Below are 20960 nucleotides of genomic sequence, written 5' to 3'. Positions count from 1 at the left end.
GATCCTTTCCTAGTCAGTGTTTACCAGGCTGCCATTTCCTATTATGTAGAAATGGCCTTCACTCCTTATTCTTAAATATGTTATCCAAGGGAAAAAAAAAATGAGCAACATGATGCATGCAAAATAACTAGCTGCCATCCTACTGCATTAGATGTTGTGAAGCAGTAAATTCTTAGAATTAAAAACAAGCCCTTGATAGTTTTGTGTTCTCTCAGAATGCTGAGATAATTGGCTTATGTTTGAAAAAAACAATAAATCTAAAATTAAATATATATATATATATATACACAACTTCTCACATGCCCAAAGAACTCTAAAAGTTGCCAGTCATAACCTGTGCAGTGGTCTGCAGTGCACAGGGTAGAGGCACCCATCTTCACTTGTGCAGAATTCAGGAGGTTTGGCTCCATGCAGATGTGTGCCCAAAAAGGGCACATTGCAGGACCAGGGTGACAATTGTCATTTATCTTTCTCAAATTCCTGTTCCTTTTCAAAGTCAATGTTGCATGTATTTAAAAATAAGTTTGGGAGCCATTAAATTAGTAAAAATACTGATAATTTTTTGTCTCTTTCTGAATTGAAGTTTATATACTAATGTTCTTGGAAAAGCTTCCAAAATGTTAGTCAGAAGCAAATATTAAAGTGTCTGTACTGTAAGCAGGTAAATATTTATATGGTGATACATTTGCTAAGATTGCAGGTGTTACTGATAAATCCAAGCAGTACAGGATCTTAGCCTGCAGAGAGACAAAAAGCTATTTTAGGATAGCCGCAGGTTGTTTGCTGTGCTTTATCATAAATGCGGCTTGTCATCTATTTATTTAGCTTGAGAAGAAATGAAGCAGGAAGAAGCTTCAAGTTTGTGGAAAAGCCCCACTTGACCTCTTAGTAGTCTGCGGAATTACGTAACCGTAACTGCCTTTGGGCAGCCGGACAAGATGCTCGGCGTTTGCTCCAAGTGTCACAGATTTCAGAGAAGCAGAAAGAATGTTTGCAGGAATGCACAGGAGGATAGTGAGGCCGCAGCTTTGGGTCAGGGCGAATCAAGGATGGGAGGAATTGTGTGACTCTCATTTTGGACACAGGAAGGCAGCTTTCCCCTCTCTGACACCAAACTCTTATCTTCAGATCATGCACTCAGGGATCCCCGTCTGGGCAGAGCGGGAAGCTTGGCTGCTCCCTTCTGTCTCAGGCTGAATGAACGTTAGAGGGAAACATGTAAAAACCTAAAGACGTGTCTCTGTCAGTGAGTGGTAAGTGACTTTTGCATGTTTAAAGGCTGGCTGATTAGGTCAGGGTAAAGTCATAGGAGGGAGAAGCATTAGAAAGACCACCCAGAGACAGAAGCAGGCTTTTTCATGTCTCACTGGAGCCATGAATTCTTTACTTTCTGCGGTAGTTATAGGCCACAGGGGAATGATCTCCTTTAAAATTTCCTATGATGTGGTAAGGAGATGCAGAGATAAAGCATGGACTCAATTTAATCTTACATTTAATTAGCCCTTATAATTCAGTTCAGTATATCTTATTTGTTCAAAGCTGGGATGAATTATTGCCCAGCATTAGTATGCAAGGAGTCTTTTCTGCGTTGTTGGGCTGCTGCCCCCTTCTTCCTTTCAGCTGCAGTTTAATATCTGCGGCGTGTTTAGTGTCTGTGTGCATGTGCTTGAGGGGAGGGGACAACACTTTCCTTTTAGCATAATTTTCTAAGGAAATAAGACTCATACGGTGCTTCCAGCTATTCTACGTGTTTTTCCAGCTTCCCCCCATGGCTGCTTTCTAAATAATTTCTAAACCTGTTGGCCGGCTTCAAACTAAATTTGGAAGGCCAGCAGGAGACTCTGAGACAACCACGTTGCTGCAGGTACATCTGCTGAAGGGAAAGCCAAGGAAAATGGAACTGCTGGGCCTTATGCTGGGCCACAGCCAGCAGCCACCTCCCTGTGCCCTGCTTGGAGGGCAGCCCCTTGCTTAGAGCATGAAGGGTGTGGAGGGATGGTTTTTGGGGAGCAGAGAAAGGTATGTTGGATCTTCTGCTTGGGAAGGTGCTTGCCTTTGGTCTCTGGAATTAACTTAATAAATATTTCTGGTTTTCTGTTGTTCATTAATTAGCAGAGTTAATATATAAGGTTATCATTTTTCTTGAAGAAGATGGTTTTTGGTAGCCTGTATCAGCATTACTGATTTTTTTTTTTTTTTTTTAATATTACTCTTTTAAACAAACATAATGGCCAACAGTAACTAATAAAAATGAGTAAATCAGGCTGCTGCAGTGGCAGACAGTGTCACATGCAATAGTCCTGCTAAGTTCAGACACTTTCCTTCAACTCTGACCTGAATTCTGTATTATGAGTAGCACATACTGTATCGAGGCAGAAATAGAGAGAGAGAGATTCAGTCTGGATAAGCCCAAAACTAAACTTAGTTTCTCAATATTGTTCAGCTTTTTTGTTATCCATCAGATTTGTGTTTTTCCTCATGCAGAAGCAGCTTTAAGAATTGCAGTTTAACACAGCACTTTGACACTACAGTGTTCTTGGGCACTGTAAATTGTATCTGTAAATTGTATCTGTAAATTGTATCTGTATCCAACAAACAAAAAAGGAGGTACATGGTACATGGTGAAGAATTAACTTGACTGTGTGTCATGTAAGCTGCATGTTTGAAAGCAGGAGCACACTCTGTGCTGACAGCGTGAAGTTTGAAAGCCTTTCATCTTAGACTGCTGGTAGTTTGTAAGGGTTAGATGATGTGTTTGCCATTTTTTTTTTTTATCTTGCTCTGCTGTGACTTATGTATGTGTCTCTGGTCAATTGATTTGGAAATAAAATTTCACTTTTAAATTTTTGCATAGGTTGGTAAGAGATCAGTAAAACCAGTGTGATTCTGTGACGCTGTCTTCATTGACTTAAAAACGGAGTCATGGAATATTTGTTGCAACACTCAGATTTATTAGTAACTTGGGGATTCTTGTTTCTCCCTTTCTCTGGATTAAGTAACGCTACACAGGACGTAGGTGTCTCGTAGAATATGCCTATGATGTGTTTTAACTGTGCTCCGCTAGCTTTTGAAAACAGCATGCTGGGCAAATGCATGGAGCTGCACTAGAGAGATGCTCCAGTGTACTTTCTATGAACAGCAGTGCCTGAGTCAGCTTGCACCGGATCTGTACAGCTCGGTCATGGGAGGGATTGGGCTTCTGGAGTGGCTTATTGAATCAACATCTTGAAACAGTGATTGCAGCCCACGATTATCTACTAAAGTAGTTTCATGTTGTGGATTTTTTTCCTCCTTTAAAAACAAACAAATAAAACAAAACAAAATACCACCAAACATACACACCTAGGAAGTGTCATTTAAAATATGGTAACAAATTATTTGGGTAAGCACTGGCTAAGTTCTTAAAAGTAGGGAAATGTCAGATAAACTTATGTGCCCAGTGTTAACACTGTGTCTTTATGTATGTTTATTATAATCTACACCTTTTGCTAACACATCATGAAACACTTTCTACCGTCATGTGAGGTCTGCCTTGTAAAGTACACTTTTCATGAATGGCCACACGGTGCTGTAATCCCTCCGACATCTTTTTTCCTTTTTTATACTAAATTTTTTTTGAATGATGTGAGTGTATAATGATGGTTTTTAACTGTGGCTTGATGGAAGACTAAACACAGATCTAATATGCAGTTTAACCTTTATGTGGTCTAAGGGTTTTTTCAGGCTTATTTTTTTAGAAAACATTACTCTATGGTGAGCTTTTTCTACAGGCTTTAAGATAATCTGATTTAAAATTTGCTTGCCTAGATTTCCCATGTTCTTCACATAATAGGCTTTTTAGCTTGCATTCAGCTGGTAATACATTCTTGGAATGGAGATGGTTGCTTGGAATTTGGTTACGGAAGGTGGGATCAGGCATAACACCTGAATTATCCTTTTTTACTGTTGTCTGGTTTCTGTGCTCACATTCACACTGTAGATTATATTACTAGTTTGAAAGTAACTTAAGAAAGATCTGACATTTAGAAAAAGGTTTGAATAGGACAGCAAAACAGAATAAGTTGTACTTAAGGATTTTGGAGCTAGTAGTAGCAATTACATAGATGATCCTGCCTTTAGGCAAGAAGATGAATTGTGGCAGTCCTAAGTCATTTCTAGTCTTTCTCACCATTGTGTAATGCACAATACAGAGTATTTAGATTTGAACCTAAAACCTTCGTCTTTCAGGAAGAAAATTTAAGTCTTGATTCAAAATCACCATGCAGAACCTGCTGCTCTTGGTGAATTCTTCAGTACTGAATTGGTCTCTCAAGTTGTAAACTGAGAGTTACTTTTCCTCTTAAGTCTTCTGAGAAATCCAATTGACTTGTTTTCCTTGGATCTCAGACTACATTTGCCCACTATTCCCCTATGTAAGCTTTCATGTGTAGTTTCTTACATGCCATGGTGCAGTCACTTCAGCCCTCTCTGTGTTTTCTTCCCTTCTTATTTTCTTTTCAAGCTAAAGGTTTCCAGTTTCTTGACATTTTTGTATTGCAAGGCATTATTTTTTCATCCTTCTTGTGACTCTGCAGTGAACTTTGTGCATTCTTTCCTTAAAATGGACTTTGTCAGTGGCCACATCAGTGGTGTGCCGGGTCTTTGTTGCTCTCTGCTCCTGCTTCTCAGAAAAAGGGAAACTAGGATTATTGTAGCCTGTGAGGTCTCACATGTTCCTGATAATCTGTGGAGGCATGCAAGTCCTTGCCAGAATGGCTTCTTCCCTGTGACTGTCCTCTGATTCTAGATGTTTTGGATTTTATTTGCCATACTACAGTGCATGATGTTTGCTTATGTCTTGTTTGCCCTGTGGCTCTTCAGCAGCAAACCACTTCCTTCATTATTCTCTCCTTTTGCAACTTTGTTTTCTGAAAGTGTTATCAGTAGTTTTGCACTAACCTTCAGAATCACAAATTATCCTATTAAACCGTGTAGATTCAAAGACTCAAGCATGATGATATCCATAGCTCCTTATTTGATAGTGATTAGGTAAAATTTCCTATGTGGAACAGGTCAGCCATGTTGTCAATTTCTGTTACACTGATTTTTGTATTTTGTACATTGTATACATGATATGTACCACCAAGTTACAGTTTGTTTGTTTATTGTACCCAAATTACTGTGTCTCCATTTCCATATGGACATTCTTAACGTTATCTTGAGTAGCTCTGTACAAAAGCCATTTCCACAAGACAGCTGGAATCACCCGTGACACTCTTGAGAAATGTATTCATACAAGAAGCTGAATGTGAAGTGCCGAGTGCTCTGCAACGTGTTTTGTGTTATAACCTCCCTAAAAAGTCAAGCCCCAAGATTTTATGTGAACATAACTATCTCAGCCAAATCTTTGATCTCATCCAATGTTGAAGATCTATCTTTCCAACACACCATGTTTGTTGATTTAATACTTTCCAAAGAGCTGTATCAGCTGTTCTGCTATTTGCTGGGAATTTACTGTAACAATTTGTAATTAATTTTCCTGTTCCTCTATATAATGTGCAACATTTGCATCTCTGAATTATAGTGATATGTTAATTCAAGGTGCAGAGAGATCCTGAGCCAGACCTTTGGAAAGATTTGAATACAGGGTATCTGGAATTAAGTAATTTGAAATAATGCAGAGCTTGACTGTAGCTGCTGTTAGTGTTTTGTAGAGAATTAGTGTTGTCTCTTACTTGTTTCCAGATGTAACTTTGCATCACATAAATGAGATCCCAGTTAGTATGTCCGTCTCAAGTGTTGCCTTTACTTGAGTTGGGGATGCTATGCAGAACCTGTCAGGATTTGTCTCACTGTTCTTGCTGTTCATTATGCATTTATATATTAAAATACTTTGATGTCCTCAGCATAATGAAAGGCGTAGGGAAAAAAAAAAAGTCATTGTTTAGCATGCATAAATGTAAAAGACTGACAGAAAGACAACACAAAATATTCTTGGAGATTTACAGGATAATTAAATAGAGAAATATATTGCTTTACAGTGTGATATTTTAGCCATTCACTGGTCTGAGGCAGTTTACTAAGCAATCGCCAGAGGACTCAGTTGTGATTTTTACAATTATGTTAGACAGACACATCACTTTAGAAGCTGAAATTTCTACTCTTGATATCACAGCTCCAGAAAAGGTAATTAATGAGCAGATTGCTGCCAGTTTGCACTATTTTACTGTTAACCTTGAACCACTGGGCATTTTGGAACCCCCCACATACCTCCGATTCAAGGCTACCAGAGCCAAGGGTGCAGTTTTGAAACTGAAAGATTTATCTCAACTCACTTTCCATTTTTCCCTCATAATTCCAAAGAAAAGCCTGGAAACATAGCCACAGGGTAGGGTGAAGGCGCAAAAGCTGGAAACAAGGCACTACAGACAAAGGCAAGAAGATGAACTCCTTAGTTTTGGAGGCTGGCAATACCGTTTAGTCCAAGGCAGGCAGAACCTCAGCCCGCTCCTCTGGGAATCTTTGCAGAGAATGTAGCAGCTTGTCCTTGAAGAGGGTCCTTGGAGCACCCCAGAGGTGCCCGCTGCCTTGTGTGCAGAATGGGGTTGCTTTGTCACAAGTGTATGCTAATACAAGATGCTAAACTTCCATTTCAAGATACCTTTTTCAGAAGACAGATTTTGATGTGATTGTATCTTATTTAAGTCCTAAAAAGGTGAAAGTTATATATTAACGCTTTTATGTGATCTCCCTGTGGAGCTGTGCTGCAGAGCAGCTGATGGAGTCGTAACATAATCAATGCGTAAAGCTTGCTGGGCAATTGCTCTTCCAGTGCATGATTCTAGTTTTTACAGAGCTGTAAAAGGAAATTGTGCTTCCTTTCTAAGAAGGACACAATATGCCTGTCCATATTAATATTAGGTGAATGTCAGTTCTTCTTTGCTTCCATTATACTGAACTTCTAGCAGCCAACTAATTTGTTTAAGGGGAGATGTTTTACATTAAAGGAGTAAGAGGCAGCCAAAGTTCTTATAGAGGATAGGTTGGGAGTTGTCTTTTCCTTGAGGAATGTGGTTTGCCTGCAGGGATGGAGGAGCCTGCTTCTGCTTGTGCAAAGAGTTTTGTGCTGAACGGAAATGCAGGCACCTCCTGAAGTGACGTGACAGGAATACCTTCCTATTTAACCTTTCTTAAAAATTATTGAAGTGAAAAATCATAGAAGCTGAGAGATCTTCCATTTTACAGCTAAGCGAATAACTTTGGGGGTTTTTTTTGTGTGTGTTTTTGTTTGTTTGTTTGTTTGTTTTTAAACTCATAAGGGGTTTGTAGCATATTTTGAACAAAGATTTTGCTCATGTAAGTAATAAAATTGGAATTCATTGGAGACATTCTTCTAAGGGGCAGACTTGCAATGTCTGGCATACTTCTCAGGCCTTTTTATTCAGTTTTATTTAAAAAAGGATGGGGCAATATATTATTAAGGAACCTAAATATCATTGATTGAAACCTGCAAATATGCTAATTGTTTTGATGAGAACTCTAAAAATATACCTATCACAACAGCACGGTTAAAGATATTGGGATTTAATAGTCTATACTAAATAAATAAGGAGAAATTAAGTAGAGGAGAGCTCTGCAGAGGATTGGTGTGTGTGTTTTCAGTGCTCTGCTGGATTGGTGGTGTCGTGGCCACCATCGCTACCCAGTTGTGGCAACATGCTGCTGGGCATAAGAATGATCAGGTACCTTTATTATCATGCAGGATCCAATCTTGATTGCACTCAGAGCAGGTAAGCCTTCTGCCCAAGCTTAGGAAAATATGATTATCTCCTTTTTCGAATCCTTAACAATAGGTATTTGAATATAAATAAGGTGACATGATGTATAATGAAAGCACAATATGTTACTGTTTGCAAGACCATTTTCATGTGGGTGTTGTTAATTTGAAAAGTTTCACTCTCTAGAGCTAAGTAATATTTGATATGTTGTGATGGATAGGTACCTAAAAATATGCAGAACATACTTGAACAAATGGAGCATTGATTTCCCCCTTTTTTTCTCTAAATAGCTTAAGTTTATTGATTTTTTAACTAATAGAATTCTTTATGCCATGTGAGTGCTGCTTAGATGCCATAAAAGAGTCTCAGTACAGTCTGGAGAAACAAATGGTTGGAATTTGAAGTATTATAAACTATGTTTTTAAAAAAATGCAGATTTGAATAAGAGCCAGACCAGACTTAATTTTTCTAAAGATTCCCTGCTTGTTGCCTGGTGGAGCAACCGGAGCTGGTTGTAGACCAGGCTGGTTACAGTGTGTCGGAAGTCAGAAATTTGAGCTTGTCCTGTGTCTGTGGGAGGCACAGTCTCCATTTCAGAAATGAGAAGTTCCTCTGTAGCTCTTTGTGAAAGAGTGACCTCCCATCTCATCTGTCCTCTTGGGACAGAGGAGCGTGCATGTGCCTCTTCTCTCAGAGCTGTCAGTACTGAATTTACAGTTCACATGTTCAGGGACATGACCTTACCCGCAAAAGGACGGGCTCTGACACTTCGGTGGGTTGGTTATGCAATCCGCCCCCTCCTTTTTTCTTCAGAAAGACAATATGTGTTGAATATTTCTATCCAGCCAACTAATAGCTGTCTGCTTTTGATTTTTTTCTCTCTTCTAGGGAGCATTTAGGCTTAGCATCCTCTACAAAAGCCAGGCAGGATGTCCCTGCTCTCTTGATTCTTTGGATCTTGTAACCTTCCTGTCTCTGTCTTAAGACAATCTGCTGCTGTGATCATCACTTCTTGCTGTCTTCATTCCTTCCCCTTTTCTTGCTCTTCTCCACTCCCTTCTGTCTTTAGATTATTGCAGATCTGCATCAAGCAGCAGGAAGATAATATGTTCAGTAATTTAGGTGCAACCTATTCTTGCCAGCAATTACACTTGAAAAATCTGTTTTTCACAGCTACCCACCATGGTGTTCACCAAAAGCTTTCTATTTGAATAATTATTGTCAAAGCTTAATGTCCTCATTGTCCTATGGTAAGTGCAAGAATACTTTTTTTTTAAAAAAAAATAGGTTTTATTTCTGTATAAAGACAAAAAGCAGCAAAGACGAGCTCAGAGAAGAATTCAAGATACTCGTTTCAGGATACTTCCCTTGCACACCCATGTCCAAACTGGGCTATGCACTAATCAGGAAGCAAGAAGCATCTGCCTTCTTAATTGGATTGTTTGGAAGTTTTATGCTGTCTGTGCAATTTCAAATTATGGCAGTGAACCTGCAACATAGAGGTCAATGAGATTACTGATATGCATAGTTATTCATGAGACAAGCCGTTGCAGACTGTATTTAGTGGTCTGGGGAATCATGGAGAATAAAAATCAGGTTGAAACTGTATGGGATTTTTCTCTTTTACTAGAATTCATTTTTTTTAAACAGTTTTGCTGGTTCTTTAATATTTATAAAGAGCCCTAATCTTTTATTATACATATTTAATTATTCATCTAACCCAAGAGTTAAAGAGAAGGCAAGAGGATTGTCTTGGTGTGGAGCGTGTCTTCAGTTTTCTCTCTTCTAATTTAATATTTTACATTTTTAAAGAAAATATATAAATCGTGACTCAAAAAATCATCAGGACAGCATTTAAATACTTAAATATGGCTATGTCTTCAAGCTTCCAAAAATAAAGCATAAGTTAATGCTTAAGAAAGAATTGTTGTCCTAAATTGAGGGAACAGAAGGAAGAAACATAATTCAAGTTGCTACACCACTTTGACGTGCACAAGTCTATGGGGCCAGATGGGATCCACCCAAGGGTTCTGAGAGAGCTGGCAGAGGTGCTCACCAAGCCACTTTCTATCCTTTTTCAGCAGTTCTGGCGAACTGGGGAGGTCCCAGTTGACTGGAAGTTGGCAAATGTGAGGCCCATCTACAAGGACTGGAAGGAGAATCCAGGGAATTACAGGCCTATCAGTCTGACCTTGGTGCCAGGGAAAGTTATGGAGATCATCCTGGCTGCCATCATGTGGCACATACAGGACAACCACTCAGCATGGGTTTATGAAAGGCAGGTCCTGCTTTACTAACCTGATCTCCTTCTATCACAAGGTGACCTGCTTAGTAGATGAGGGAAAGGCTGTGGATGTTGTGTACTTAGACTTCAGTAAAGCCTTTGACACTGTGTCCCACAGCATTCTAGTGGAGAAGCTGCAGCTCATAGCCTGGATGGATGTACTCTGCCATGCATAAAGAACTGGCTGGAGAGCTGGATCCAAAGAGTTGTGGTGAATGGAGTCAAATCCATCTGGCAGCCAGTCATGAGTGGTGTTCCCCAGGACTCAGTCTTGGGGTCGTTTCTGTTTAATTTCTTTATCAATTATCTGGATGAGCAGATTGAGTGCACCCTCAGTAAGCTTGAAGTTGACACCAAGTTGGATGGGAGTGTTGATCTGCTGGAGGGTAGAAGGACCATACAGAGGGATCTGGACTGTGTGGATCATTGGGCTGAGGCCAATTGTATGAGGTTCAACAAGGCCAAGTGCTGGGTCCTGCACTTGGGTCACAACAACCTCATGCAGTGGTACAGGCTCAGGGAAGAGTGGCTGGAAAGCTGCCTGGTGGAAAAGGACCTTGGGGTGTGGGTCAGCAGCCGTCTGAACATGAGCCAGCAGTGTGCCCAGGTGGCCAAAAAGGTCAACAGTATCCTGGCTTGTATCAGGAATAGTGTGGCTAGCAGGAATAGCGAAGTGATTGGCTCCCTGTACTTGGCACAGGTGAGGTCCCAACTTGAATACTGTGTTCAGTTTTGGGCCTCTCATCATAGGAAGGACATTGAGGTGCTGGAGAGAGTACAGAGAAGGGCAAGGGGTGAGGGTGAGACAGTGAGGGGTCTGGAGCACAAATCTTATAAGAAGCAGCTGAGGGAACTGGAGCTGTTCAGCCTGGGGAAAAGGAGGCTGAAGGGAGACCTTATCACTGTCTACAACTACCTGAAAGGAGGTTGTAGCACGGAGGGTGTTGGTCTTTTCTTCTAAGTAGCAAGTGGTAGGATGAGAGAAAATGGCCTTAAGTTGTATCAGGGATGTTTAGGTTGGATATTAGGAAAAATTTCTTCATGGAAAAGGTTGTCAGGCATTGGAACACTCTGCCCAGGGAAGTGGTTGAATTACCACCATCCTTGGAGTTGTTTAAAAGATGCATACAGGGGGTTCTCAGGGATATGATTTAGTGACAGTGTCAGATTAATGATTGGACTCGATAATCCTTGAAGGTCTTTTCCAACCAAAATGATTTAATGTTCTTGAATCAGGCAAATTCCAAGTTGAATTTATCCTATGAACTTCTCAATCCAAAAAGGTTTTATTTTCTGCTTTATCTCACAGCATATGTAGTCTGTAAGTCTGTTTCATAGCATAAGTGTCCATCCTTCACTTTTGACCATGGAAGAGTGTAAGCAGCTTTTCTTTTTTACTTCATTAGGCCTGTCCTCCTGCTGCTGTATATTGACATAAAATATTCAGTCAATATTTTAGCACTGTGAAAACACGGTATCATCACAGACCTTCTCAAGCTCCCTTTTCCTCCTTTCCTCTTTTTGTATCCCACCTATTAAGCTGAAGATGTTTGTCATTAACTACCAAGAGGAGGCAAACAAGAGGGTAAAGTTGAGCTGATGAGGTTACTCTGGTTTACCCTGTTTCCCTGAAAATTATACAGGGTCTTATATTAATTTTTGCTCCAAAACTTACTACTTTTTTACACATATAGCTGCCTGGACACTATTTAAATTGACTTTTTTTGTGAACTGTAACTAGGGCTTATTTTTGGAGTAGGGCTTATATTTCAAGCATCCTCAAAAATCCTAAAAAATCATGCCAGGGCTTATTTTTGGGGTCAGTCTTTTTTTGGGGGAAAACAGGGTATCTTCTCGTCTCTAAATTGCAGGTACCTCTGCTGCATTTTGCTTTTGTGTGGAGCCTGATCACAGCTGGTTTTACCCTTTCATTTTCCTTGGATTTGTATGTACTTGAAATTGATACTTAAATTCTCTTCTGAAGCAGGAATTTTCGTATTGACTTTTTAAAAAATAATCTTCATGAAGTGCAGTACAAGGATAGGCCATTGCATTACCCTGAAATAACCTCAAATTCAGCCAGCAGTGCAGGCTGGAGGTGAAAGGTCTGCACAAGATACAGCATATATAAAGATGAAAATTCCATGCATATCTGTCAGTTCATCCAAAGGAAGCATTTTGAAATAGGCCTGAATGTTGCAAAATCGTTTGCATGTTACAGTGCTCACTGTCCAGGTGAAGGTGATCCAAGGCTGCCTTATGGCCATTGGTGGCAGGCAGTGCTTGCTCTGATGTTACTTTCCAGGTTTGAAACGTGTGTGGAGAAGAAGAAATGCTCATCCTTAGATTCAGCTGCAGAAGGTTCTTCATCTGAAAACAGCATGAGAAAACTCAAGAAACAAAACTTTCGACACAGTGGAAAAAACAGTCTTAAAATGTTTGTAGTACACAACTTGGTATCATACTTACGATTACTCCTAAAGAGATCTTGCATGCTTTTACAAAGTTTTGGTAGCTAGTTGTAAGCTGCTCAGTTTCACTCCTAACCTTGTAAAAAATCTGAACTTCTGCAGAGAGTAAATTGAAAACATTCAGATGAGAGATGGATGCGAGTGCCTGTGTGGAACCTTCTGATGAGATTCACCTGTTTTTCTTCCCACCAGGTTTGGAGGAGACCAGCCAGTGTACATCAATATTATTAGAGATCCTGTCAATCGATTTTTATCCAATTATTTTTTTCGACGTTTCGGAGACTGGAGAGGAGAACAGAATCACATGATCCGTACCCCCAGCATGAGACAGGAGGAAAGATATCTGGTATGTTAAAACAAAAGGCTCTGATTAGTGATTTCCCAGCATTATTACATAATGCTGATGTTCTAAACTGGATACTTGAAAAGTGGGAGACTGAGGAATCTTCCATCTTGTGTTTTTTCCTCTGTTTTTGTCTTGCCTGGTCCTTAGTTTGGTCAGCTTTAGTATGTAGAGTGTTGCTGATGAATTCAGTGATCCAGTTTGATCTTGTATAAACTGACAGCAAGTCCCAGGTTGCCACCATTGAATTATGGTCCCTTCACTGCACTGGATTTGTACTTTATAGTGGTTAGGCATAATAATTCTGCCTAAATTTAGCACTGTGAATATTCAGACAGATTTTTAGGTTGAAATTGTGTCTGTAACTGTGCAGCCTCAGAGGAAAATTGGGAAAGGGAGCAACTCAGCACAAGCCTCTAAATGTTCTTGCTGAGAAGTTGTGCATATTGTCCTTTATACCAGGGCTCTGATCTCAGTTCTTGGTTTGGTTTTGTTGCCTTTTTGGATTAAGAAGGTGGCAATAATGCTGGATAAGCTGTTCATAATAAATTTTAATTTTGTGCAACTACTGAACTGTCATAACACCTATCAGCCTTTGTCACCAACAAGGTCTCGTGGCAGTAGGCATTCTATACAAGCTGAATTAGAAACACAGAAGTTAGGGATGTGGTTAGTTTGTTTGCTACTGGTCTCTTTGCATGGACACCAGCACCTCCCTAAGAAGACAAAATGGTAGAATTAATTCTTAGCCTCTCTGTAATGGAGATCCAGTTTGATTTGACTCAGCCTTCAGCCACATGTGAACCTGCAGACGGTTCACACAGCGGTGACAGGACACCTTGATGGTCTGCTCCGAAATGTTTCAGGCCAGATGTAATGTCAAAACAAGAGTGGGCTGTTCCCCTGTGGCTTCTGGAGACCAAAGAGAGAGGATGTTTTGATGATGTTTTGGAGGGGCAGTAGCGTACAAGGTGTGGTGTGGATGAGCCGTAGAGCGCAGCTCTGAACGACGGCCACACAACATCTTTCAGTCCTAGCTGAGGTCACATGGACCCAAGGAGGGCTGCATATTTTTCCATAAGACAGGGCTCTGTTGATTTCTTTCGTACTTTACTACTGTTGTTTGTCATGCAAAGCCCTGTGAACAGATAATTCTGAATAACTGAATGGGCGAGGGTATCAGCATAACTATGTATAGCCTTAAAATTTAATGGTGTCTACTATATATAGTATATATAATGATGAAAAGAGTTTCTTATTTGCTATATGTCTAGAAATACTGAAGAGGTCTCTGCATCAGCTGAGCAGGCTTTGCCCTCCTGGTGTGCAGAGCTGGAAGGCAGTCCCAACAGCTTTGCACGCCCATGTGCATGGACTTTTGCTTCCTCGTCTGTGACTGGGACAGGGGGGTTGCAGAAATGAGTGCGAGGTGGATGTTTTATTCCATTCATTTTTTTTTTAGCACTGTCATATTTTCTTTTTTGAAAATGTTGAAAATGAGTGGTACAGTCTGTACTTCATTCTGAGTGCCTCTGCTTCTCATTTGAAGTGGAACATGCATTGATTGGCACCTCTCATGACTGACTGACTCTGAAAAAGCTGGTATTAATCCAGTAGTGCCTGTGGAGTTTAAGATGTGATGTGTACAGGCAGTGAAATTTTACTTCAAGCAGAACTGAAATGAATAGCTCTAATTCCTGTTGTTTATTTTGGTTTAAAAGTTAATAGAAACCACCTTGCATTTTTGTTTGCATTGGGATATTAGTTAAGAAATCAATTCTTTCCATGCACACAGACGTGTCCACATACACAGATCAGTATGAAAGCTAAAACAAAAAGGAAATAAAAAGTGGCCATCTGAGGACAGTAGTCATTTTGGTCAAAAGGCAGTTTGTTGGTCTGAGGCACCATCAGCATTTGTGCTTTTTCATTTTGTTATCTATTGGTAATTCAGTGTTAGAATCCTAGAAACATTTTTGGAATCTGTCCTACATCCCTCCTTGACAGATTTTGCCTGTCACTTGCGCTGCTCAAAGAGGGCAGTTGCTCTTGTCGCAGTAACGTATAGGCTACCTGCCAGTGAAATTCATTTTAACAAAAGCCCCTCATTCCAAATGTTAAGCATTTTTAAGACTTGTGCTATCCAACCACATAATATATTGCATGACTGCATTTTAATCTCTTCCTGAGTGGTGCAAAGAAATCTGCTGGCATACATTTTAAACTCAGGTAATGGGTTTTGTGGAATGGTAGCCTCAGAAGTCTGCTAAATCAATTGCCTAATCTAGCTATGAAGAAAGTAAGCAGCTGGTCTTGCCCCTGAGCATGAGGCAGTACAGCCCTTTAGCACAGGACTGATGACTGGCCTGATTGCTGGCTTCGTACCTTTCACAAGTTCTTTCCTAATTTTGGGGTTTTTTTAATTGAAAACTCACCATAAAACATTGCTTTTTTTACAGGGGACTATTTAATGGATAAGCTTAAATTTAGCGTATTTGTTTCTATATTGATCAAAGTATTAAACCCAAGAAATTTGGGATGAGGTGTTGCCTGACTGTGAGCAGATATGTGAAAGCGGGAGAGGGATAGAAGAAGCGTTTACTTTTCCATCATGCCTCTGATCAACAGCTAGAAAAATACAAAACTGCTGATTGCTCCCCAACATTGAGTTTATTTCCAAAGAGCATGAGAAGCCTTGTGTTGACATCACTTACCGGCTTACAAGATGGACTGGAGAAGCTGTGCATGTAGCTCCTCTGTTTTACCGGGAGAGACAGGTTTGCCTTCAGAAAGGTGTATTATACATCTTTTGAAACTGGGATATTAGGGGCTAATTGTGCTTTTCTCAACCATGATGTTCCTGCCTTCCCACCTCTGGAAAGGTGGTGTGGGCAACTGGGAACCTTTCCAGGCCATCCTGGCACCTTAGTCAATAGCTGCCAACACTGGCCCTCTCCCTTGAAAAGCTGAGGGGCAGTGCATGTTTTCCTCTCAGAAATCGTAGTGTGAAAATGTGGGAGCTCAGCACCTCTATAAAGTGAACTCTTAAGAGAGGAGAAGCATTTGCGGATCAGGTATTGTGCCTGATGAACTCCTGCTTGGCTGTGGGGTTGTTACATCCTTAATGGAGGCATTCCCTCTCCTCAATTCTGATTCTTAAGAAAAAAAAAAGGGAGCACTGTTTAACTTAAATCTGAACTGCTGACATTGCAAAGATCAGAAATGGAGACAGAAATTTCCACCATTCACTGATCATTTGAAATTTTCTCTGAATAGAGCTTCAGGCTTTGACTCTGTTCCAGAGAAAACAACTCCTTCAGGAGTCAGATAAATTGTCTTAAATGTTTTGCTAAATGTCTGTGTTTACCAAAACTTAATTGAAAGCCAGGGTACAAAACAAGCCCTTTATTCACGAATCAGATACGGCAGAGGCAGTTGCTGCCATGTGAGATTTTCCACCCAGATCAACCAGTTGCTGGCCTTGACCCAGTGCTTTCTCTGCTAGAGTGAGTTACTGTCAGTCACCTAAAGAGATCATTTCCAGGCTTCCCCAAAATAAATAGTGGCAACACATTAGCTTGGAATATGGCAGAGAGGTGATGGTCTGAAACGGTGGCAAGCGCCTCAGGTTGAGTCTCAAGCACATTCCTGTGAGTGTCACCCTACCTTATGGTCCTGTAAGATGAGATAAATTCGCATAAGTTAATTTAAATCCATAGTAGTGAATGTGTTTGAGGTTGACCTAGAGTACTGCAAGTAAACACACTTCAATAAAGCAAGTAACCCCTTATCAGTGCAGCTGGTACCAAGCAGAAGAAAAATATGCACCAGATGATTTAGTTTAAGGCTTAAAAGTGCAGAAGATAGCAAATACTCCTGGTAAAGAAAGGGACTACCAGAAATATTTGAAAATTTATATTAAAATTGTCCTTTCCAGAAGGTTTGTTAGTAATTACCTAGTATTTATTACAACTGCAGTGTGAGGCATCAAATATAAAAGGTATGTATGGGGTTTTCATTTTTCCTTAATACTTGCTAAAAGTTTGATCTAAGCTAAGGCTGAAGGAGTGTGTGAAGCAGTATGGGCTGTGTATTGTTGCCTGGATTGCAGGAAATCTGGTTATATGTGATTCTGATCTGTGTTAGGCTCATGAATAGCATGGCTCCTAACTCAGTCAAGTACAAGATCTAAATGTCTTTGAGCTAATTTTTCAGAAGAGAGAGGTTTTGTATAAAAAATGATCATTCAGTAAATGACTAACTTCTCACCTTCCTATAGGACGTTTCACATTTTTGTTACAATTAGCAGTTGAGTTTGCACCACATCTCTGTCATGCTCAGCATAGTCTTTCAGCTTCACCTCTGAAAAGAAATATGCTTTCTTCAGCTAAAAATAAAAATATTCTAACAATATTCAGCCTTGGTTACACTAAAGATTACTCATGCAAGTAACCCCATAAAGGAGCACCGGTCTTTTTGTCTTTTAAATTAAATGTTAAAATATTTGTTAACAGCGTCTTAGGATTACTGCAAAAGAGGGAAGTAAAATTCAAAGAACATCAGGGAACTTACAAGTCAAATTTATTGCAGTAGAAACCTTTCTTGTGGCAAAGATTGGCTTTTCTTGCTAAATATTTAAACCAATGTTGTTTAGGTTATTTCCTGAAGTTCAAACGAACTTATAGAAAAAGCTGAATGGTTAAACTCCATAGAATTTTTTTTTGTATTCCTGAATTTTGAGAATTTATATTTATGAGTACATTGTTTTTCATTAACATAAGAATATTCACTAAATATGCTTAGCCAATTTTATTATGTTTATCTCCAACTTTTTATCTACAATGAAAAATATTCTTTTACAAGTTGCATTGGTTTTCTGCTGGCAGCTAGCTGTCTGGGTTCCTGTCTTTATCTGGATAACAGAAATATTTAACCATGGCTAATTGTATTGTGAATTGTCATCAGTAGTAACACATTGAGCTTTCTCCTTCATGACTTTAGGTACATTTCATGGAGCTTTTCAGTCTGTCAGGGACATGGCCTCCAGGAGAGACCATGGTATGGAGTCCATGCTTGCACCTCCTGACTGTCACTCTTGTGTGCTTCTGTATAAAAAAAAAGGCAGTGGGAGAATTGCCTGCCTGCTGGTTTGGTGGAGCAGGGAGAAGAGGTTTCATATCTATATGGGATTTTTCTGCTGAGTACGTCACAAAAGGGCTACATGTGTTTGTTGATTGAACCTTGGAACTTTTGGGGAGGGTCTAGTGAACTTGGTTAACATTGTTCAGATTGGAAATCTAAGGCACGCAAAGGTTAAAAAAAAATTGCCTGTGTCTGTGCAGCACAAACCAGATATTAGAGAGTTAAATATATACATCAAAAAGTACAGCTCGGTTCTGAGCTGTAGTTAAGAGACTAAACATTTTATGCGTCCTCAGTGTTTTCCCTAGCTTATCCCCGTACATATAGTAGTCATTTTGCTCCCTGTGTTATATGTCGGTGCTGAGATGGTTTGAATCGATCACTGGACGTCCCACAAGGTGTCCCGATGTGGAGTGGAGCTGCTTGGGGGATCCCACAGTAGCATCAATCTCTGTGGTGGGGATGGGGCTGCCAGGAGGGCATGGCAGAAATGCAGCCACCTGTCAGCTGACCCCAGCAGAACACTTTGCTGCTTCTTCCCTCTGATGAGAGCTTTTAATAGTCTCCAGCTGTTCCCTTTTACTGCATTAACTCTCCACAGCAAAATTTCTGGCCCGTTTTTGTAACTCTTCGTCTGCTGTCTGTGCTCTAAAGCACCATCTTTCCCTTAGATTCTCCCATTTTGTATTAATAATTTATTGAGCCACAAAGTTAGTGATAATTCAGACCTCAGCTGGAGGAGAGACTGATTAAACAACTTATAAAATGTAATATTAAAGGAAATGTTTTCATGGCTAGACATTTACTTTTCCGTGACTTTAATTTACAAACCAATATTTTTTAATGTTCCCCTGTGGAGTTTGCATTCCAAATATTGCAGCTTTATGCAATTATATGAGAGTGAAAAAATATGCCTTCCTAATCTGTTTTCCTTTCCTGGTCTGAGCCAATTACACATTGTAAATAAGCAATATACCACTGGTTAAGATTGCAGCACTAAAATCTTTCTTGTAATTCATAATACATACTTATATTAATCGCAAAGAAATAAAAAGATCTGAATTTTATTAATACCATTCCTTGTCTTTTTAGTGGAGGCAGGATAACCACAATATTTTCATTCAGAATGTAAAAACTTGAGGTATTTTTTTCATGCAACATTGTACTGGTCTGAAAATTTATGGCTGTTGCAAATGTTTAGAAAATACACAAGAAACTAGAAGCCAAGTAACAGCAGAGTCTCAGTCACTAAGTACTTATGTTCTTATTTAAACTTAACATTATTACAGGGTCTTAGCACCACCAATAAGCAGTATATGTTATTTGAGACCTTTGTATATATAGTAATTTGTTTAAAGACCTTTTTAAGTAAGTTGAGAATTATGAATCTTCATTTTTATGGTGATTCTGCCAAGTTTGTTATTTATTCCTTTCTGAGCATGAATACGGGATAGCTCTTGATGTTCTTTTTTGGTTTTTACATGTTGTGGTAGCCTGAGGAACTAGTTTTCTCCAGTTTCTCTATAGGAAGCTATTGTTTGTAGAGTGGAAAATCCCAAACACAGAACAAAGAGTCTAATATATTGATGCTGGCCTTCTAAGGCCACATAAACTGTCTAAGAGAAAAGGGTACATCCATGTTTTCAGGAGATATATTTTTGGAGGTTGAAACAAGAACGAAAGGAGCATTATTGTGTAGCCGAGGGATAAAAGGCAGCCTTGCTTTCAGTGGACGCAGGAAAGTGGTTTGGGGGATGGGGGGAATAATGCGTATTTCACATAGAAGATGATGGATTCTCAGAAGACTGTTGCCCGACAGGAATGCAATCTTGTGTGTGTGGTGGATGATTCTACCATAGCATCATCTCAGTTCTCAGTAACACTCAGAAAAAGACAAATCAAAAGCAATAGAGAACAAAACATAGAACCTCATTGTGTATAAATCTGTAGCATGGCTGCATTTGACTTCTTTCATTTCTCATGTGTGACCTCCTGTTCCCAAAATGGGTTTGGAAGAACTGGAAAATACACAGAAACAGGGAGGAGCAATGATGAAAGGATGGAATAATTTCCATACAAGGATTGATGAAGATTAGGACTCCAGATGAGGAAGAAGTAAATGAGAGAAAGGATATGAGAAGACACATTTGCAGGAGGCATGGAAAAGTTGCAGAAAGATGCAATGGTTTGGACAACATGTAGTTAAGCTGTGGGAGTCCTTGCTGAACGTTGTTGTGGATAACAGTTTATATGTATTCAAAAAGGAAATATTTTAGGAAACATTTCTTTACAGAGGGGATCATCAAACAGTGGAATGGGCTCCTTAGAGAGGTGATCGATGTCCCAGTCTTGTCAGTGTTTAAGGGTCATTTGGACAATGGCCTTAATAACATGCTTTAACTTTTGGCCAGCTTGGAAGTGGTCAGGCAGTTGGACTACATGGTCATTGTAGGTCTCTTCCAACTGAAATATTCTATTCTACTCTGCTCTGTTCTATTTTAAAATAGTAAATACGTAGCCCTCAAAGGTTATTAATGATGAAGGCAAGATCTCTTCATCAGAAAATCTCTGATGAGTGCATATCCAGAGCCTCAGGTGTATCCAAAAAAGGGTCCTGTGCATACAGTAGATGTTCCTCATATCCCATACTGATTTTCTGAAATTAGTGACTGCTATGGCAAAGTCAAAACCAAACTTCATCATTACATACTTAAAAATGAATTCTACTACTAGGTGACTTATATAAGACAGTTACCATTAGAGACATATCCAGTTGAATGCATTGTATCTTGACTTCAAAGCAATTGAGTGTTCTTGGGTATCATGCCATAGTGCCTAAGGTTTCATTGTCTTACAGCTCTGCTCATCAAATGAATTTTTTGCGATTTCCAAACTGATGTTTAAGCTCTCAATTGTTAATGTTGTCATGACTATTCTCAAATTTATCTTAAAAAGCTAATATA

General features: G+C 39.6%; 1 protein-coding gene across 1 annotated transcript in view; it reads left to right on the top strand.

Annotated features, from left to right (window-relative positions):
- The window catches only part of UST (uronyl 2-sulfotransferase), a gene marked incomplete at both ends in the record, with an annotated part of 164212 nt that overhangs the window by 91028 nt on the left and 52224 nt on the right, over nucleotides 1-20960 (top strand). The window contains one exon of the mRNA XM_080341719.1: nucleotides 12705-12858. Coding sequence (XP_080197845.1) covers nucleotides 12705-12858 — 154 coding nt within the window. The remainder of the gene's footprint in view (nucleotides 1-12704; nucleotides 12859-20960) is intronic.

This window comes from Nesoenas mayeri (assembly GCF_963082525.1).
Source record: "Nesoenas mayeri genome assembly, chromosome: 3".
Taxonomy (NCBI): Eukaryota; Metazoa; Chordata; class Aves; order Columbiformes; family Columbidae; genus Nesoenas; species Nesoenas mayeri.
The sequence above is the reverse complement of the archived record's forward strand: the minus strand, read 5'-3'. Positions and strand labels throughout refer to the sequence as shown.